This window comes from Nycticebus coucang, chromosome 16, assembly GCF_027406575.1.
Source record: "Nycticebus coucang isolate mNycCou1 chromosome 16, mNycCou1.pri, whole genome shotgun sequence".
Taxonomy (NCBI): Eukaryota; Metazoa; Chordata; class Mammalia; order Primates; family Lorisidae; genus Nycticebus; species Nycticebus coucang.
In genome coordinates, this window is record NC_069795.1 from 40,200,207 (window position 1) to 40,217,393 (window position 17,187).

A 17,187-nucleotide genomic window follows, 5' to 3' on the forward strand; every position below is an offset into this window, starting at 1 on the left:
TTTAAACTATAAAACCAATGATGTGCAGCCACACACATTTAGGGGACTCATTTAGCTTTTCATTGACTAAGTGTCGGAATAGTTTGACTCATTTTTTATGGCATGTATTTTTAAAAGCAATCTTTCTGAAAGAGAAAAATATGAATTTATGGAACTATTATAGTTGCAGAAATAATGGGAAAAAAATCCAAATCTTAAGACTTATGAACCGCAAGAGGGACTTTACCTAACAATTGCAATCAGTGTAACCTGGCTTATTGTACCCTCAATGAATCCCCAACAATAAAAATAAAAAAAAAAAGACTTATGAACTGAAACATGGGAAAATTGTTACATTCACTATTTGGCATGAAATATGCAAAAATTATACATATTTTAGATAATTTTGATTGCTGTTCTTTATTTGATTGCTGCCCTCCTAAATAGGGAGATAGAGTAGCTGCCTACTTGCTCTGAATTTGGAGAGTTTAGGAGCATGAAGGCAGGAAAGAAATGTATAACAAGACTATTCTAGTTAACCTTTTTCTGAACTCAAACCTTTGTGATTCTCTACAAGTAAATGTTGAAAGTAACAACCTTAGGTTACCACTTTTCACTGTCCTGCCGCTTAGCCACATACAACCTACCTACACACAGTCACAAGGCAATTGCGCAACAGCCTACATGGTTGGTTGTGAAGTGTGAACACATTCAATGAATCTGTCCTCAAACTAGCTTAACACCATACAAACTACATAACTTAGAGAAGCCATCTTATTTCTCTGTTGATTGCTGCCCCTTATTATGGTCTAAATGTTTGTGTCCCCCAAATTCATATATTGAAACATAATTCATATTGTATTGTATTAAGATATGGGGTTTTGGGATAGTGAATAGACCGTGAAGGCTCCAGTCTTATGAATGGAGGCCTGAGGGAGCTTGTCCAGCCCTCTAGCCGTGTGAGGACACACACAAGTGCTATCAGTGCTGAATAGTCCCTCATCACACACAGAGCCCCTCATCAGACTCCAGGCATCCAGAGTTATGAGCAATAACTTTCTATTGTTTGCACATTACCCAGTTAAAATATTCTATTAGAGCAGACTAAACGGACTAGGAAAATAATAAGAAATAAATAAAATTAGATTTTAAAAATGATGACTTTTTCTGCACTAAGTTTTTGTGTCTTAAAAATTTTTTTTAGATGTTATTCAAGTTGGTCTGTTATTTTTTTCATTTTATTTATGAATAGTCATATTTGATACTGTTGTGCTGTCAAACATAAAGCAGAATACAGTGTAAGGTAGTTAGTGAAACAGCAAAATAGCTTAGAGTATGCTGAAATTTGAATCTAAGTGAAATCAGAAATAAAAAAACAGGCCTCCACACTAAATTCTTAATTCTATCTAAGGCTAAGATAGAATTATTTACCGACTTTGAACAAGGTTCTTTAGACCTATGCTGTTTAGGGACATAAATGTTAGCTACCTTTTAGCCATATGGAGGTTTGAAATTAAGTGTGTTAAGTCAATACAAATGTACTAAGTGTATATGATGTCATTTGGACATTAAAAATATCAAAACATAGGTAATATAAAAGTAATATTGCATGTTGTTTTTATGAAACATACAGAAGAACTTCTGTAAGAGGACCACCCAAGGAATTGTAACAAATTGGTCAACATACAGAGGTGGTCAACATAAGAAACTAGGACCACTATACTGACATGTACATGGGGTGCGTGAATGGTCTATGAAAATTAGGTCAACTTAAGTAGGTAGTCAATGTAGGGAGGTGGACGGCTGTGGAGGTTCTATTGTATTTATCTTATAACAAGAACATTATTCAAGTGTCTGAGCAGACATATTCCGTGAAACTGAAGTGTTTAGATTTGGAGCTTAGGGAAAAAAACACATAAATAGATTTGTGCTAAATCCTTCCAATATAATGAATACAATGTTAGAAATATATATCTTCTATAACAACTAGACTATAAAAAGAGATTTAAGAACGATAAAAACATATTTTTTATAATTAAGGAGAAATAAATGGAATAATTTGAGAGTAGGCAGCTGATAGAGTGACAGTACCCAGGAGCAGAATCAGAAAGCATAAATCTTTAGTTGATGTTTTCTCTATTACAGAGGCGTGAAGTTCAAAGTGAAGAGATTACTGTTGACAACATATGAAGAGTTATGAACCTTAGGAATAAGAATAAAGACAGCTAATACCTTTTTTAGTGCTATTTATGTGCCATGGGTTGAATGTGCCTCCCAAAATGCATATCGTAAAGTTTAATCACCAACGTGGTAGTATTAAGAGGTGGAACCTCTGGGATCTGTTTAAGTCATGAAGACACACAGAAGTGCTAATGAGATTAGCACCATTGTTGTAAAGCAGGTGTGAGAGAGCTGCATCCCTCTCTTTTCCCCTCCTATCCCTTTCACCATGTAAGAACAGCACTCTTCCCTTCCAAACAATGCAGCAACAAGGCATCACCTTGGAAACATAAAGTAGCTCTTACCAGACACAAAACCTGTAGGTGCCTTATCTTAGTCTTCCTAGCTTCTACAACTGAGGAGAAGTAAATTTCTACTGTGTGCAAGTTATCCAGTCTATAATATTTTGTTACAGCAGCTCAGACAAACAAGACATTGTGTTAGGCACTATTTTGTGTATCACATTCATCAGCCTTTTTAAACCATGCAGTAGTGATAGGAAAGGTAGCACTACTGTTACCCCGTCATACATGTGGTGAAACAAACATGGAGAACTTCAGTGACTTGGCCCAGCTAGAATAGCACAGAACTAGTTGCAGACCCCAGCAGTCTGTGTCCAGGGTCAGCGCTCTCCAATGGGATGCCATCTTCTTTCAGTAGTCTACAGAGCAGGAGTGCATCCATTCACATAAGAACACAAGGCACCAAAAGATTGGAAAATGGCTAATATTTCAGTTTTCAAAAAGGAGGAGACTATGTTATGAAATACTCTGAAAATGACTTTAGATGATTAAATGATATTTTATTAATAAGAAAATGTTGATCATGTGGAGCGACATTGTTTTCCCTAAGAATAAATTATACCAAATTCAATCCACTTTTTTTATCTTGTGGTTGCTATCACAGATAGACTATGAATATAACATAGGCATGTTATACCTTGGTACCAGTAAACATTTTTCTGTCTTATTAAAGATTTTAAGAATCTTCAACGTGGTTTAAGAAATGAAAGTTAAATAAAATCTTGATGATTTAGTATAAGTGAATTCATAGATAGTTGTAGTCCTGCACAAGTATTTATAAGTAAATTGATACAAAGATAAATGAATGCCTTCAGATTATACACAAAAAACTCTGCATTTGAGTTAAAAGTTTCCATTAATTGGGCGGCGCCTGTGGCTCAGTGAGTAGGGCGCCGGCCCCATATGCCGAGGGTGGCGGGTTCAAACCCAGCCCTGGCCAAACTGCAACAACAAAAAAAAAAAAATAGCCGGGCGTTGTGGCGAGCACCTGTAGTCCCAGCTGCTCCTCGGGAGGCTGAGGCAGGAGAATCGCATAAGCCCAAGAGTTAGAGGTTGCTGTGAGCCGTGTGATGCCACGGCACTCTACCCGAGGGCAGTACAGTGAGACTCTGTCTCTACAAAAAAAAAAAAGTTTCCCTTAATTAAGTATGGAGCAGGGAGAAATGAGTGGGAGTTTATGTTTTAAAAAGTGCTAAAAGTTTTACTTAATTAAAATTTTAGTATGATTTGAAGACCACCTGCTGTCAAAACGTCTTATGCAATTGCAAACTGTGCCAACAGAAATATAGTGTACAGAACAAGAGAAGTAATAGATTACATAATCCTAAAATCACATCTAAATAATTATATTTCACCTAGGAGACATATAACAAAGGGAAATAATCAGAAGGGCAAACTGGATGGTTAAAAAGTGGACATTTTATGCATGACTAAGAAAAAATTAATATGTAGAAGAAGAAGTTTGTATGTGACAATGTGGTTTTAAACAAATGAAGGGCAGAGAAACCATGCTTGTTTCTTCATGTGTGTGTATTCCAGACATGAGTATTAAGAATATGTTGATCTCTTTTTGAAAAACAAAACAACACAATCCGATTTATACTTCAACAGAATTATTCTGTTATATTGAGACAAGAGCAGAGAAGATAGGATGGAAACAGGAAAATAAGATAGGTGGTAATAATACAGATCAGAGATGAAGGTTACCTGAATTGGGATAATTCAAAATGGTGAACTGCTGTATCTTTTTGGCTTTACCATACTTTTAAAGATAAAGTCAGCAAGATTTAGTGGAATATGTAGGGTGTGAAACACCACACACCAAAGTATTTGGCCTAATGTATATTTTACCCATAGTACAAGTTCAAATTTTAAAGGAACCTTAGAAATACTCTAATCAAAGCCTTGCTTTAAAAAAAAAAAAAAGAAAAAGAATGCTGTCTACATCAACCTGCTCTTTCTTGAATACTTCAGTGACAAAAAACTCACTACCTCAACATAGCACCCCTATCATTTTACAATAGCTCTGGTTCTAGGGGCTCTTTTCCTATACTTCTACATTGATACAAAGCCTGCCTCTCTGGGATAGACAAGTCAGTGAGAACAGATGAAGAAACTGTAGGAAAGTAGATAAGAGAAAAGGGCAGAGAAACCATGCTTGTTTCTTCACTGGTATATCTGTAGTGCATAGCTCAGCATGCGTCATTAGCTATGAACAAATTGTCTTCACTGTCTGAGAAATTTGGAGTAAGAGTGTTGGGTAGTAATGACGTGGCCATATTAGTTCGTTATTTTCAACAAGACTGAAAAAAAAGGCAATTAAAATGTCTTTTCTATTCTGTATGCTTATCTATGTACGTGTCTTGGTTTGGTGTTTGAGTTTGTATGTGACAATGTAGTTTTAAAAAAATGAAGAATACTATTGTATTCTAGTTTACAGTGTCATGGGGTCTCAAATCTCAGCTATATTTAACTATATCATATTCGTCACATAAGTAGTGATGTATAAACTACATATGGTTACATTTTGGCCACCAACTAATGTAAATGTTTGTTAGATAGACTGATGCATATCAGCTGAATATCAGCTTCCTTGACTATGGGAAAATCAAGCTATTGGAGTGCTGAGTTTAAATAGTACATATTTCTATTTTGTCTTTATTGCAATGAACAAGCCCTATCTGTAGCTCCTGCTGTGCACTTTTGGAGGGTCTTCCATATGGTTGCTGCTAAGTATTTTGGCATTTTCCCAACTGTTACAATTGGGTCAGTGGGGGGGATTGTATAGGAGTAATAAAATAAGGGTGACTTCAGCAGGGAGGAGTACGATTACTACACACATAACAGCTTATTGCCTCTCATGTACTGGGCCACTGATCTATGCCATTCGTTACAACAGGAAGCCAGGGCAAACTGCCATAGAGCTTGCTCCAGAAAAGGCCAGGTCTTGGGGGTAGAGACTATGTCTTCCTCCTTTACATTTTTCTCCTAACATTTCCTTATTTCACCTCCCTCAAAATCTAGAATTCTATGTAGTTACACTTTGCATATTATAATAGTCATTCTGAGAAAGATCTCTTGAACAGATTCTCAGCTAAATTTTAGTCTTTAGTCAGCTTTTTAAATTTTAGTCTAAAGTCAGCTGCTTTATCAGTGGCTATTAGGGCTTTGCTACCTTACCAAGGGAAAAAATGAGGAAGGAAAGTATGATTGTCCCAAACACTTAAAAATTCTTGAGACATGATTCATAAATTCAGAAGTGGCTAATCATTGACGCCATTACTGGAGTGCAGGCCCTAATCAGAAATGACATCTGTGAAATAAAAATGCTACTATTATTTTTATCCTATGGAAGGCAGTGTTGCTTAGAGGAGTAGCTTGGGCAGAAAAGTTCAATGCTAATCTAACATTCGAAATAGTGAAATAGTACATTAAACAGAGATATGTGTGCATACAGGTACACATAAAGATTGTATTTTTCATGTTTATAATGATACACGCAAGAATTCTTTAATTCATTGCAATATTACTTTAATGTGATTTGGAGTTTGGATTCCTTTTTTTTACATCAAACACCAATATAAAGCTATGTAGAATTCTAATGGGATCATGGGATAGCCATGAAATTTTCTGATTCATGGTTTATAAGGAATCAAGAGAGTTGGAAAATTTAAACCGGTATACTTATGCGTGGATTTTTTATTTTTTCATTATTTCTGGCCAAGAACATTTAAGTGTTTCATTAAGAAACTTGCTCTCATACCCTTCCACCTCGCGCCATCCCCAACTCCACAAACACTGCATCCCCGAACCCCACGCCGGGTCGGGTCGGGGAGTCCGGGGCCCAGCGCGGAGCGGGGCCTCCTCGGGTGCCCGGGGGTCCGTGCGGGCGGGCGCCGGGAGACGGATCGCTGAGCGAGGCAGGGCCCCAAACAGCGCGAACTCGGGAACCATCACCGAATACCGAGCTCAGCGTTACTACCAGTCCCTGCCCTTATTCGCGCAAGAAATACGAATCCTGACAGCAGCACGGTGACAATTCCAGTCAGAGTGGGGTCGGGCAGTTACCGGACGACCTGTACGGTCTCTCGGGGATCCCCTAATTCCAGCTTCCTCGGGGCAAGGGAGAAAGCTCTAAGCGTTGCTAGTTTCTGTTTTTTATCAACAAAGGACCTGAGCAGAGGGGTCCCCTGCCATCTCCCGCCGTCTCCCACGCTCTGCCACCCGCGTAAGCCGGATCCTCGCCTCTCCCCGCCCCGACCCGCGAGCGGGAAGAGCGGGCAGCAGCCGAGGTGAGGGAAGCGGCAGCGGCTTCAGCCGCCGCAGTGCGCAGGCGCAGGCCCAGCGCGCAGGCGCCACCTAGAAGTGACTTCTCCAAAAAAGTCTCATAGTTCCCAGTCACCTGAGCCCTGGGAGACGCTGCTGCGGTAGCTCGTCGGATCCACGCCCTCCGCGGGTCCTGCCTGGCGACCCCGCCTTCCTCCTCCTGTCCCTCCGCTGCAACAGCCCGAACACGCCGGCAGCCTGTCCTTTTCCTCTTGCCCTTTCCCTGTCTCCGGCCGGATCGGGCCGAGCCGGGCCGCCCGGGCGCGGTCCCTGACCATGGCGTCCCTCTTCAAGAAGAAGACCGTGGATGGTGAGTTCCAGGACGGGAACCAGCTTTGCGTTTCCCCGGCCTCTTTGGGGAAGGGGTGGGGGGTTCCGGCTGCGATTCTGGCTGCTGTCCCTGGGGGCAGCGCTGGTTCGAGTGGCCCCACAGGTGACCGCCCTCGCTGCGTCACTTCTCTGCTTCTCCAGGTCTTCTGACTCTCCCCACCTCGACCTCACCTGGGCACTCTGGCCTCTGCCCTGTGATCACACTTCCCCGCCCTCATTTCTTCCTTCAGCAGAATCCTGTTTCCCAGGAACCAGGGTACTGCTAGCCCTTGAGTGTCATTAGGCTTAGTGATTTAATGAATTTCTCGTTGGCTTCTTCTGCTTGATTTGTTGCTCTTCAGTTTGGAGATGTACTACTTCTCGCATCCAGACAGGAAACCTGTCTCAGAGTAGGCGAGGGGATCATAGGCTCCAGTTTGAACTTGGGTCTGTGCTGGTCGCCCTTTTTGGAACACCCTATCAGTAGAGGTGTGAAACAAATGCTTCCTGATGACTCCAGTAGAAAAAGACAAGAAACCCAAGGGAAGTGCCCAGATTTAGTTTTCATAATGGATTTTTTTTCTCTTATGATCATCTTTTGCTAACTAAAATAAAAGATGGGGTATGTATTGTCTTCAGAGAAGTTTAAATTTTAGATACTGCATTGTTTCAGACATTTAGCTCAGTATGATGTTAAGGGGGGGAAATGTGAACACAGGAATGCACACTGTCTGTAGTGTTTATATTCAGTGCCTCTAATGTCTTTATGTAACACTGATTAATTAATCATAATATTCATTGACTGCTACCAGGAATTAAATTCATTTGAGTTATTTATAAATTATGTTCACCAGTACATGTTAAATCTAGGTTGTTGCTGGTTCAACCAAAGAATCACTTCTTTGTAAGGGTCTAACTCTGCTACAAAAGGAGCAGTGGTAGCTAGACAGTGATTGGTACAAATAGGGTGCCCAGTCCAGACCTGGGAGTGACTCCTTCGTTCCTTTGTGCTGACTGTTCCAATGCCAGCAAAATTATTTTGGGGAGGATAACAAAGACATCACCTTTACCCTGCTGCTTTAGCCTTCACTGCAACACATGAATACCACTTTACCTCTAAGTGATCACGCAGCATGATACATTTTTGCTATTCTGAGTGGTTGAAAACAAAATTGAAAAAAATGTTTTTGGTTTATTGACTTTTTATTAACTTAAAATAAATTAATACATTAAATCCCGAGTTGGCAGTTATTCCAGGGATATAATGTAACACAATTAGGAGAAATAGTTTTTATATGTGTTTCAGATGAGAATGCTGTTTAATTTTTTTCACTGTTTCAGCACCAACATTGTGATCTTCACTTACATGGTATTCTAGGGGTGGGGGTCAAATACTATTTTCTTGTTGTTTGAGTTTTACATAGTGAGAATTGTTTAATTTTATATAGTGTGAATTTACTAAACAGAGGAAAAATGGTTTTGTCTTAGTTACATGTAATGTTACATGTTGAATTTTTTTTTAACATCAAAAGGTAAACATCCTGGTTTTAACTGCTTAATATCTATCAAGTATTTTCAAAGACATAATTTCATTTCTGTGCTTCCTGGTGCTTTTGGCAATGTGGTGACTGTTGTACTTGAAGTGTAGAGGACAGAAAAGAAGACAATGCGAATGTGAGGATGGATATGCAGTAAGAGTGTATACTTATTTGCAGTTATTTCTCCCAAGAAATAATGTTTTTGCTGAATAGACTTATTTGTGGAAAAAAGTCTGAAGGACTTTTGCCAGGAACTATGCCACTAAATTAAAGTTCTGTATGTGGGATTTGTGAATGTAAATTTGGGACCATATGCAGTAACTACCAAGCTGCATACTTGATGTTTTGCAAAATTATTTTGTCAGCTCCAATCCTTTACAGACATTTTAATTGCAGATCTGTATTTTCATTATTTTGATATAGAGCTTCACTATTTTTACTTCTTGTTGTATTAAAAAGGTTTTTACTTTTGTTTAAAAAGGGACAGTATTCTTCTTAGCAATAATGAGGCTATGTATTATGAAATTTAATGTATTTCTCTTAGATCCTTGGATGTGTTGATTATTGATCATAAGATCTTTTATTGTATGCTGACTTTTTCTCTGTTCCAGTGGTAATGAAATTCTGATATATAATCGAAATATGTAACTGCTTACAGATCTGGGGAATAATTTGAATCTTTTTGTCCTTTTGGATTGGCTGGAAGAGTTATATACTGTATCATTAAAAACTACTGCACATGTAAATTAAAAAGGGAGACAACATTACAGCCCTTATTACTATTCAGAGGTATGTTTAATTCATTTTCGACACAAAGATGAACAATTCTCTGTAATGTATACGTTGTTACAGAAATTAATGAGAGGTGTACTTCAATGCTATTGAAGAGAAGGATTCTTAGGAATTTGGAATTACAACTGAGTACTATTTGGTTTTCCTTTTCCTGCCTTATAAGATATGTATATAAATATATATACATACATATTGTTCATATGTTTATGGACAGTGTTTATTTTTTTCCCTGTGAGATTAATAGTGACCTATTTATTAAAGCTAGTTATGAACCTGTAAATTAAGATGCCACAAGGGCTTGTCATAAATCCACAATTAAACCTGACTTTAGAAAAGTGAAGTTCTTTAAGCACTATATAATTTTTGTCTGTTACCCTCAGTAAAGACAATTTTGAGGTCCTATTCTTAAGGCAGCATTGTGTTACGCATTTTGCATGCAGTATCTTACTTAATCCTCACAAAACCTGAGATAAGTACTGTTATAATCACCATTTTATAGATGAGGAAATAGAGAAGCAAAGTACCAGAAGGAGCTTGTCCAAGATCATACAGATATGAAGTGTGAGAGCCAAGATCTCATCACTTGGTGTGTTGTCATTATTATATTTTTCTTATTAGAGATCAGTCCATGGCATGGGTTAATTTTGTTGTTCTCGTTAAGTTCATGGAATTCTCAACTTCTTGTAGGTACCATGCAGTATTTATGTTTTGTCTGTGATCCAGACATCTGACTTTTGAAATTAATAGTAGAATTTTAATTTCTTTTCTTTTTTACTCTCGAAAAAAATATTCACTGATTTATTTTATTTGTTGGTTCAGGTTCATTGAGGATACAAAGAATTAGGTTACGGAGATTGCATTTGTTAGGTAGAGTCCCGCTTATAATTGCATACTGCCCCGGAAAGGTGTGCTGTACACCATAATCCCCATCCCCTACCACTTCCCCTCTCCTCATTCCCTAGTTCTCCTCCCCACCTTTAATTGATTTGAGTTTTTCCCTTATGTGGCTATGTATTAGATTGTTTGTTGGCTTCATGCTAGAATGGAGTACATTAGATTCTTGCTTCTCCATTCTTGTGATACTTTACTAAGAAGAATGTGGAACTTTAATTTCCAGTGGTAGTAGAACTAGAAATACCTCCACCCCTTTTCCTGACTGTCCGTAGAGCCAGCATTTCTTAGGGAGTATGGTCCAATCTCTTTTCACTGTTCATGTTAACCTCTTGAAGGAGTAGTAATGTGTCCTATCCCCTCTTCTTTACTTCTCAGATGCCTCCATTCCCTAGCAGTTTGCTCTGCATCACATGCAATGAAATACATCTTGCTTAGATCATCAGTGACCTCCACATTGTCCAATCTAATGGGCATCATCTCAGATCTGATCATCTCAGATCATCTCAGGCTGTGTTTTGCATTTGATTCTGATAATTTTTTCTTTGAAATTCCCTCTCTTTCTTGACCTCTGTGATATAGCACTCTCTTAATTTTCCTCAGATTTCTCTGACCTGTCCTTTTCTTTCTCCTTTCAAGTTTTCTTTTCCTTTTCCTTTTTTTTTTTTTTAAACCTACCACTTAACTTTTAGAGTTCTCAGTTCCTTCCTGGGCTACCTCCATTCTAACTGTACACTCTCTCCCTGCTTGATCTTTGTTCACTTATGCAGAACTTTAGAAGTGAATAAAGTACTGATGGATCCATCATTTACATTCCAGATATATGTTTTTAGTTACCGGCCAGTGTGTCCAACAGTTTGCTGACTATGGCTGTGTCTGTACATGCCGCGCAGTCCCTCACGTTAAAGATCCCAAACAGAATCATCTCCTTGAGCATCTCTTTCCTGAGCTTCCTTTTCCAGAATGTCCTCTTCCTTTACCTGATCGCCAGGCCCTGCTTCTTTTGCCTCCTGAGTATATGATTTTCCTCTGTGTGCCTATAATTCTAATTGAGATCCAACTCATCTTTCACTTTACTATATCACCTTCTTTGCTTTTTTCCCCTGTAGTTCTGTAGCCTTTAAATCCTTCATCCACAGAGTTGGCAATGCAATTGATACTGACATACCTGGAATGAAAATCTGACTATGCCACTCATTGTGAACCCAGTTATTGAATCTTAGGTAATAACAGGGTCAAGTGTAATGCTTTTAATAATGCATGTGTGACTCTCCTTGATACAGCCCTTGCCTTTCTTTCCAGCCATGTCTATTGACATTTTATTGTCCAGCAACACAGATCTGTTCTCCAATATATACCTCTTTCTTACCCTGACACGTTTTGCTTATGATGTCTTTATGCCTACCATTCTCATGTACTCTTCCTCTAACTACTAACCTGAACTATCTCTGCTTTTTAAAATCTTCTGCAGGAAGTCTTCTCTGAGGCTAGCTCAAGCTGCATTAAGTACCTCACTTCTGGTAGTACTGTTTTGTAACATTTGCTTTTTGACATGCATTCACTAGAACCTAAGTAGATCCTTCTGCACTTTCAAAGTTGGATTATCCTTATTCTAAATCTTTCCCACATTTCATAATCGCAAGATTTCAGGGAATTTTCAGCATATATGAAAATACCTCTGTAGTAATGTATAATTTAGAGCAGTGGTTCTCAACCTTCCTAATGCCAAGACCCTTGAATACAGTTCCTCATGTCGTGGTGACCCCCAACCATAAAATCCTGTAGCAACGAAAATAATTTTATGGTTGGGGGTCACCACAACACGAGGAACTGTATTAAAGGGTCGTGGCATTAGGAAGGTTGAGAACCACTGATTTAGAGAATCATTAAAAGCATAGCATTTACTAATCAAAAGTAGTGTTTCCAGAATCCCGAACTTAGTATACTCTCTATATAATATAGTGTGCTCTCTATACAATATATATACTCTATATAGTATCCTCTATTATATATATGTATACTCTACTCTATATGTATACTCTATATACTCTCTCTATATATATACTCTCTATACATAATATATACTCTCTCACAATGGGTGACAATAATGTATATAGAGTTGGTATAGGGTATACTAACTCTTACACATTATTGTCAGCCACTGTGAGTCTTAGTACAAGCTGAGAGATAATTTGAGGAATGTTACAGACAGAAGAGGAATAAAGATATTTGGGTTTTGCCTCATTGGAATGATATTCCTATCTACTAGTTTTCTAGAGCTTAGAATTTGTGAAGTTTTGACTAAGTTGGGATAAATCTCTAGTCAAGAGATCTGTTGTGATGCCACATGTATGCTATGATAAGACGAAATAATATCTAAGATCTTTGTAAACTAAATACCCTCTGACACAATTCTTCTTTTTTCCAGAATTCAATGTGACATTCTCACAGTGGTACCCACAGTATTCAGATCTTTCCTAGGTCTGTGTGTTCACCTAGTCCTCCTTATTCTGAATATTTAAAAATTCAAATTTTATTTCTATTTAACCTTTACATTATTCGCATACCAAGGAAAAATAAGTAAGTGCAGGTTTCAGGAGGTTTAGAGTATGCTCTTCTGAACATTTTTCTTAGCAAAAGTTCTCCATACTTTTAGAACTAGTATTTCTGTACAAAAATTTCTTTCCTCTGTTCCCCAACACCAGCATGATACCAAGACAGTCTTTATTTTCATACTGTTGTTTTCTATATTCAAGTCTATAGGTCTGTAAGACTTTTCTTCCAGGTACGCCTTCCCTCTCATTCTCTCAATTATCTAAGATGAAATATGTGCCCTTTGATAGTTTTCTGAACCAAAGCTGTTATTGATAATGTTGCCAAAGACTTTGTCTTTGAGGCCAAAGGAGATCCAAAGGTCCACTGCTGCTCGTCTATCTCAGTATTTTCCTTCGGGTATTGAAAACACTGATATTTGGGTAATAATGTATTAAAAAAATAAATTCATATGAATACGAATGCGTTCCATAACATTTGAGTGACTTTTAAAACTTGCCGGTAGGAGAAAAACAAACAACAACAACAACAAAAAAAAAAAACCCCACAAAGAACCGAGTTCTTTTAGCTTCATTTTGCTGCCATAGAATTTGACTCTCCTATTTTCTCTTTAGTGTCCTTCCAAGTCCTGGTGAGTTTTTCAGCTTCAACCTTGTTCTTGAGTTGGTTGGCTCCCTTTGCTATATGTACAGCAGAGCTGTTCACATGATCTTCCACTGTCCTTTCTGTTTCCCATTGTTTTTTTTTTTTTTTTTTACCATATGTTGAAACTAACTAATTAAGCTGTTGATATTCATCCCTGAGTTTCTGATATACCATTTCCAAAGGTGAGAAATAAATTCAGTTTGCATATCAAATTCTGATCTCTCCTCACTCGCTCTCTCACTGTTGTTTTCCTTCTTCCTTTGACTTAATGTGGTTCCTAGAAGCAGCGTTTTCTAGGTACTGTCTTTTAATGTTTCTTTTTTTCACATTAGCTTTATAACATTTTTGCACAGTTTTTTCTCCTCATCAATCCAAGAAGATGGAAGTGCCCCATGTATCCAGGATGCCCCTCCACTTCGTTGTTCATCGGTGAGCTCCATCTCACCTACTTCAGCTGAACTTATACTCAGGCTTCTCTGCTGTCCATGGTCATGATAATGCTGATGCCAGTGCCCACAAGGGCCACTGTCCACTGATAGCAGATGCTGCAGAACTTGCAGGAGAAGTCTAACATGCAACACATGCTCCTTTCTCCTGGGGATCAAAACCAGTTAAAGTAGAGAGCAGGATATGGAAACATGTGTCTGTCTCAATTTACGTGATGATTAGATTCGGGGAAATGAATAAGCAATAAAATATAGATTAAAATGATGTTTTCCCCAATAGAAATACATTTAAAAGCAGAAAAGATGGTTTATTAGATTAAAAGGTCTGTCATGACCTTATAGTAAAACACAAACACAGTACATAACAGAGTGAATGCTGTCTTAGAGACCAGCTGTAATGCTTCTCAGGGATGTGATGTGATGTGTGTATTATGCCTCCATGCTCCTGAGATGGTCATCCTGAACTGTCCGCAAGCTTGAGACAGGCTCCCTTCCTTCACTTAAAAGAAAGGCACTTTAATAGTACTGTTCACAAATTAATGAATGTCTGTATTTATGGCTGATAATTACATTTTGTTCTTATCTTCTAATGTATAAACTCCATGTAAATGAATAGAATCTAGGAAGGAAAGCCATAATTCTAGTAGGAGTTTGGCCTCAAACCCTAGTGGAGAACTCTAGTAAGCTGTTTTTTAGGAGTTTCTGACTTCAGAACCGATGAATGCAGGAAGACCTTTTCTGTCTCTATCTTAAGTACAAATCTTAATATATAAGGCTGTGATCTTGTCACTGTAGTGCAGAAATTTGTATTCGGTTCAGTTAGAAGAGCCTGAAAGGCTTGAGATAAGACTTTGATGTCCACAGTCCAGCCGGCCTGGGTGGCCGTCCTAAGTGTTGTACTGAGCATGTGCCAGGAGAGGGAGATGGATGGTGGCTGGGAGAGCACATCACAGCATATCCCTGGGCCTTGGACATGCTCACATAGGTGGTGACCTGTGAAGATACCTGTCACAACAACCCACAAGGTGAATAAAGAGTGGGAGTATAAAAAAATCCAGGGTGCACTCCTATGTGCCTAAAGAAAAAAGCAGAGCATACTCTGCCTCCATGGACAGGGAGGCAGAGGATGGATGGGAGCCGAGTGGTCCATCCCTCCTAGGTGGGTAGGACATCCTGTGTGTGTTCCTGTCATTGTCTTGGTTCAGCTTGAAAAAGAGGGGAAAGCAGAAAATTATAAGGAAATGGCTGATTAGTTCAGTGCTGTGTTTTCCATTGTAGAAAGCTATCTATGATAGTTCAGATTTTATTGTTGTTAAATTATCTTTCTTGACAACCAGTAGATTTTGTTACATGTTTTAAAGGAATGTGTTAAATGCGCCTGTAAGACAAATTATTTTACAGTTTAATGTAGGTATTTGTACTCCCTTTGATAACTACTAAAGATGATGTAGTGGGATAGCATGAAGTAAGGTGGGAAGACAAACCAATAACCAAGTGCATCTGTTCCCTGTTCTTAAAGATTGTAGGGACAAAAATCATACCTTCTAAGAAATAAATCTAGTGCGAAATAAACTTGGCCATAAAAACATTCAAAGTGTCTCAGAAGGGTTCTTATGTTATTCCTTCTAAATTATGTAGAAGACCAAATCATTAAGTGTGGTTTTGATATAGGAATTGTTTTAAAAGAAATGAAGAGTAATTTATTTGTTTTATAGGATATTCCTATCATCACATATGAAAAGATGTTTTACTACATTTTTCTACTTATCATAACATGTTTTAAAGTGTTATTATTATATTTTAGTATGTAACACTAGATGCTCTGAGTTTATAGCTTAAAACTGTTTAAATATTAATAGGTCTTTTAACAATTATGAGGCTGTGGAGTGTGCAGTAGTTAATTTGCTTTATTTTTCCATTTATGATATATAGTGGCAGTTATGGTGCATATAAAATTAAGAAAAGCGAAATCAAACTATTGTAATTAAATTACATGTTGTGTTGAAATTGCATGTAGTATACCTGTTTTCTAATGAAGATGATTATATTTAGTCTCAGCTGTGATTCTCAACACGTATTGGACCTATTGGATTTTGAGAAATTCCACTCAATTCTGACACTAATTATCCAGAGTCCGAGCAGATCCTGTGGGTTAAGGGCTCAGTCCCTTAAGATCCCACTACTTCAGATGCCACTCACAAGTCCCAGGTTGCCACCCATACTTCTGACTGACTAGGTGTTTCTGTAACTCTGTCTTTAGTTTTGCTTATTTGCTAGGACAACTCTCAGAACTCAGGAAAAAAATTTATTTACTATTACTGGTTTATTATAAAGTATTCAACTAAGGACCAGCCAAATGGAAGAGTTATGTATGTCAAGGGTGGGAGGGGAAAGGCAACTTCCATGGCCTGTCTTGGAGAGCCGTCTTCCCAGCACATCAACATGTTCAAACAGAAGGTTCTCTGAATTTCAAGAATCCTTCCTCCCCTGAGGCCTGGGGTAGGGCTGAAAGTTCCCATCTTCTAATCAAGTGCTCCATCTTTCCAGTGACTAACACCATCCTGAAGCTGTCAGCCACTAGCCCTTCCACACTATGTAGTCAGGTGTGGAGAAAAGGGTCTTGGTATGAATAAAAGACATTTTTATTATTTAGGAAATTCCAAGGATTTTAGGCCCTCTATGGCAGGAACCCAGGACAAACTAAATTTGTACATGTATTTATAAATATACCAACCTAGTAATGTAGAAAAGGGTATGTCAACAGAATTTTAAGTTTTACCAACCAAGGCTTTCAGCAATTGCTCTGCTCCTGTGTTAATTATCTGGCCACAATGTAATTTCTCAATAGAGTGGCTTCTCTTTGTGAACAGTACTGCTGTAGCTGTGGCAGACTGTCTTCACTATGGGATGCTATTACTTTTTCTGTAGTAGTTAAGAGAGTCCTTAGTACACAAATGGGTTGTACTCTAGATGTTCATTTATAATGTCATCATTTTTAATTTAGAACATATTTTATATCGAAACAGTAAGATAAGTGGTACATGTTTCCATACCAGCCCATTGACTTTGACCAGATGGGGAACTGAGTACAAAAGAAGAAAATTGGGTGTTTGAATGTTAAGGGTGACGAGGCTGATGATTCCAGATACTGTGTGTCATGAGCTGAATTGTCCTGCCTCATCCCCC

The 17,187-nt window shown here is 38.2% G+C and overlaps 1 protein-coding gene across 1 annotated transcript in view; it reads left to right on the forward strand.

Annotated features, from left to right (window-relative positions):
* Nucleotides 1-6,216: 6,216 nt before the first annotated feature.
* CHMP2B (charged multivesicular body protein 2B) overlaps nucleotides 6,217-17,187 on the forward strand; it is a 28,665-nt gene continuing 17,694 nt past the window's right edge. The window contains exon 1 of the mRNA XM_053565314.1: nucleotides 6,217-7,137. Coding sequence (XP_053421289.1) covers nucleotides 7,104-7,137 — 34 coding nt within the window. The 5' untranslated portion in view covers nucleotides 6,217-7,103. The remainder of the gene's footprint in view (nucleotides 7,138-17,187) is intronic.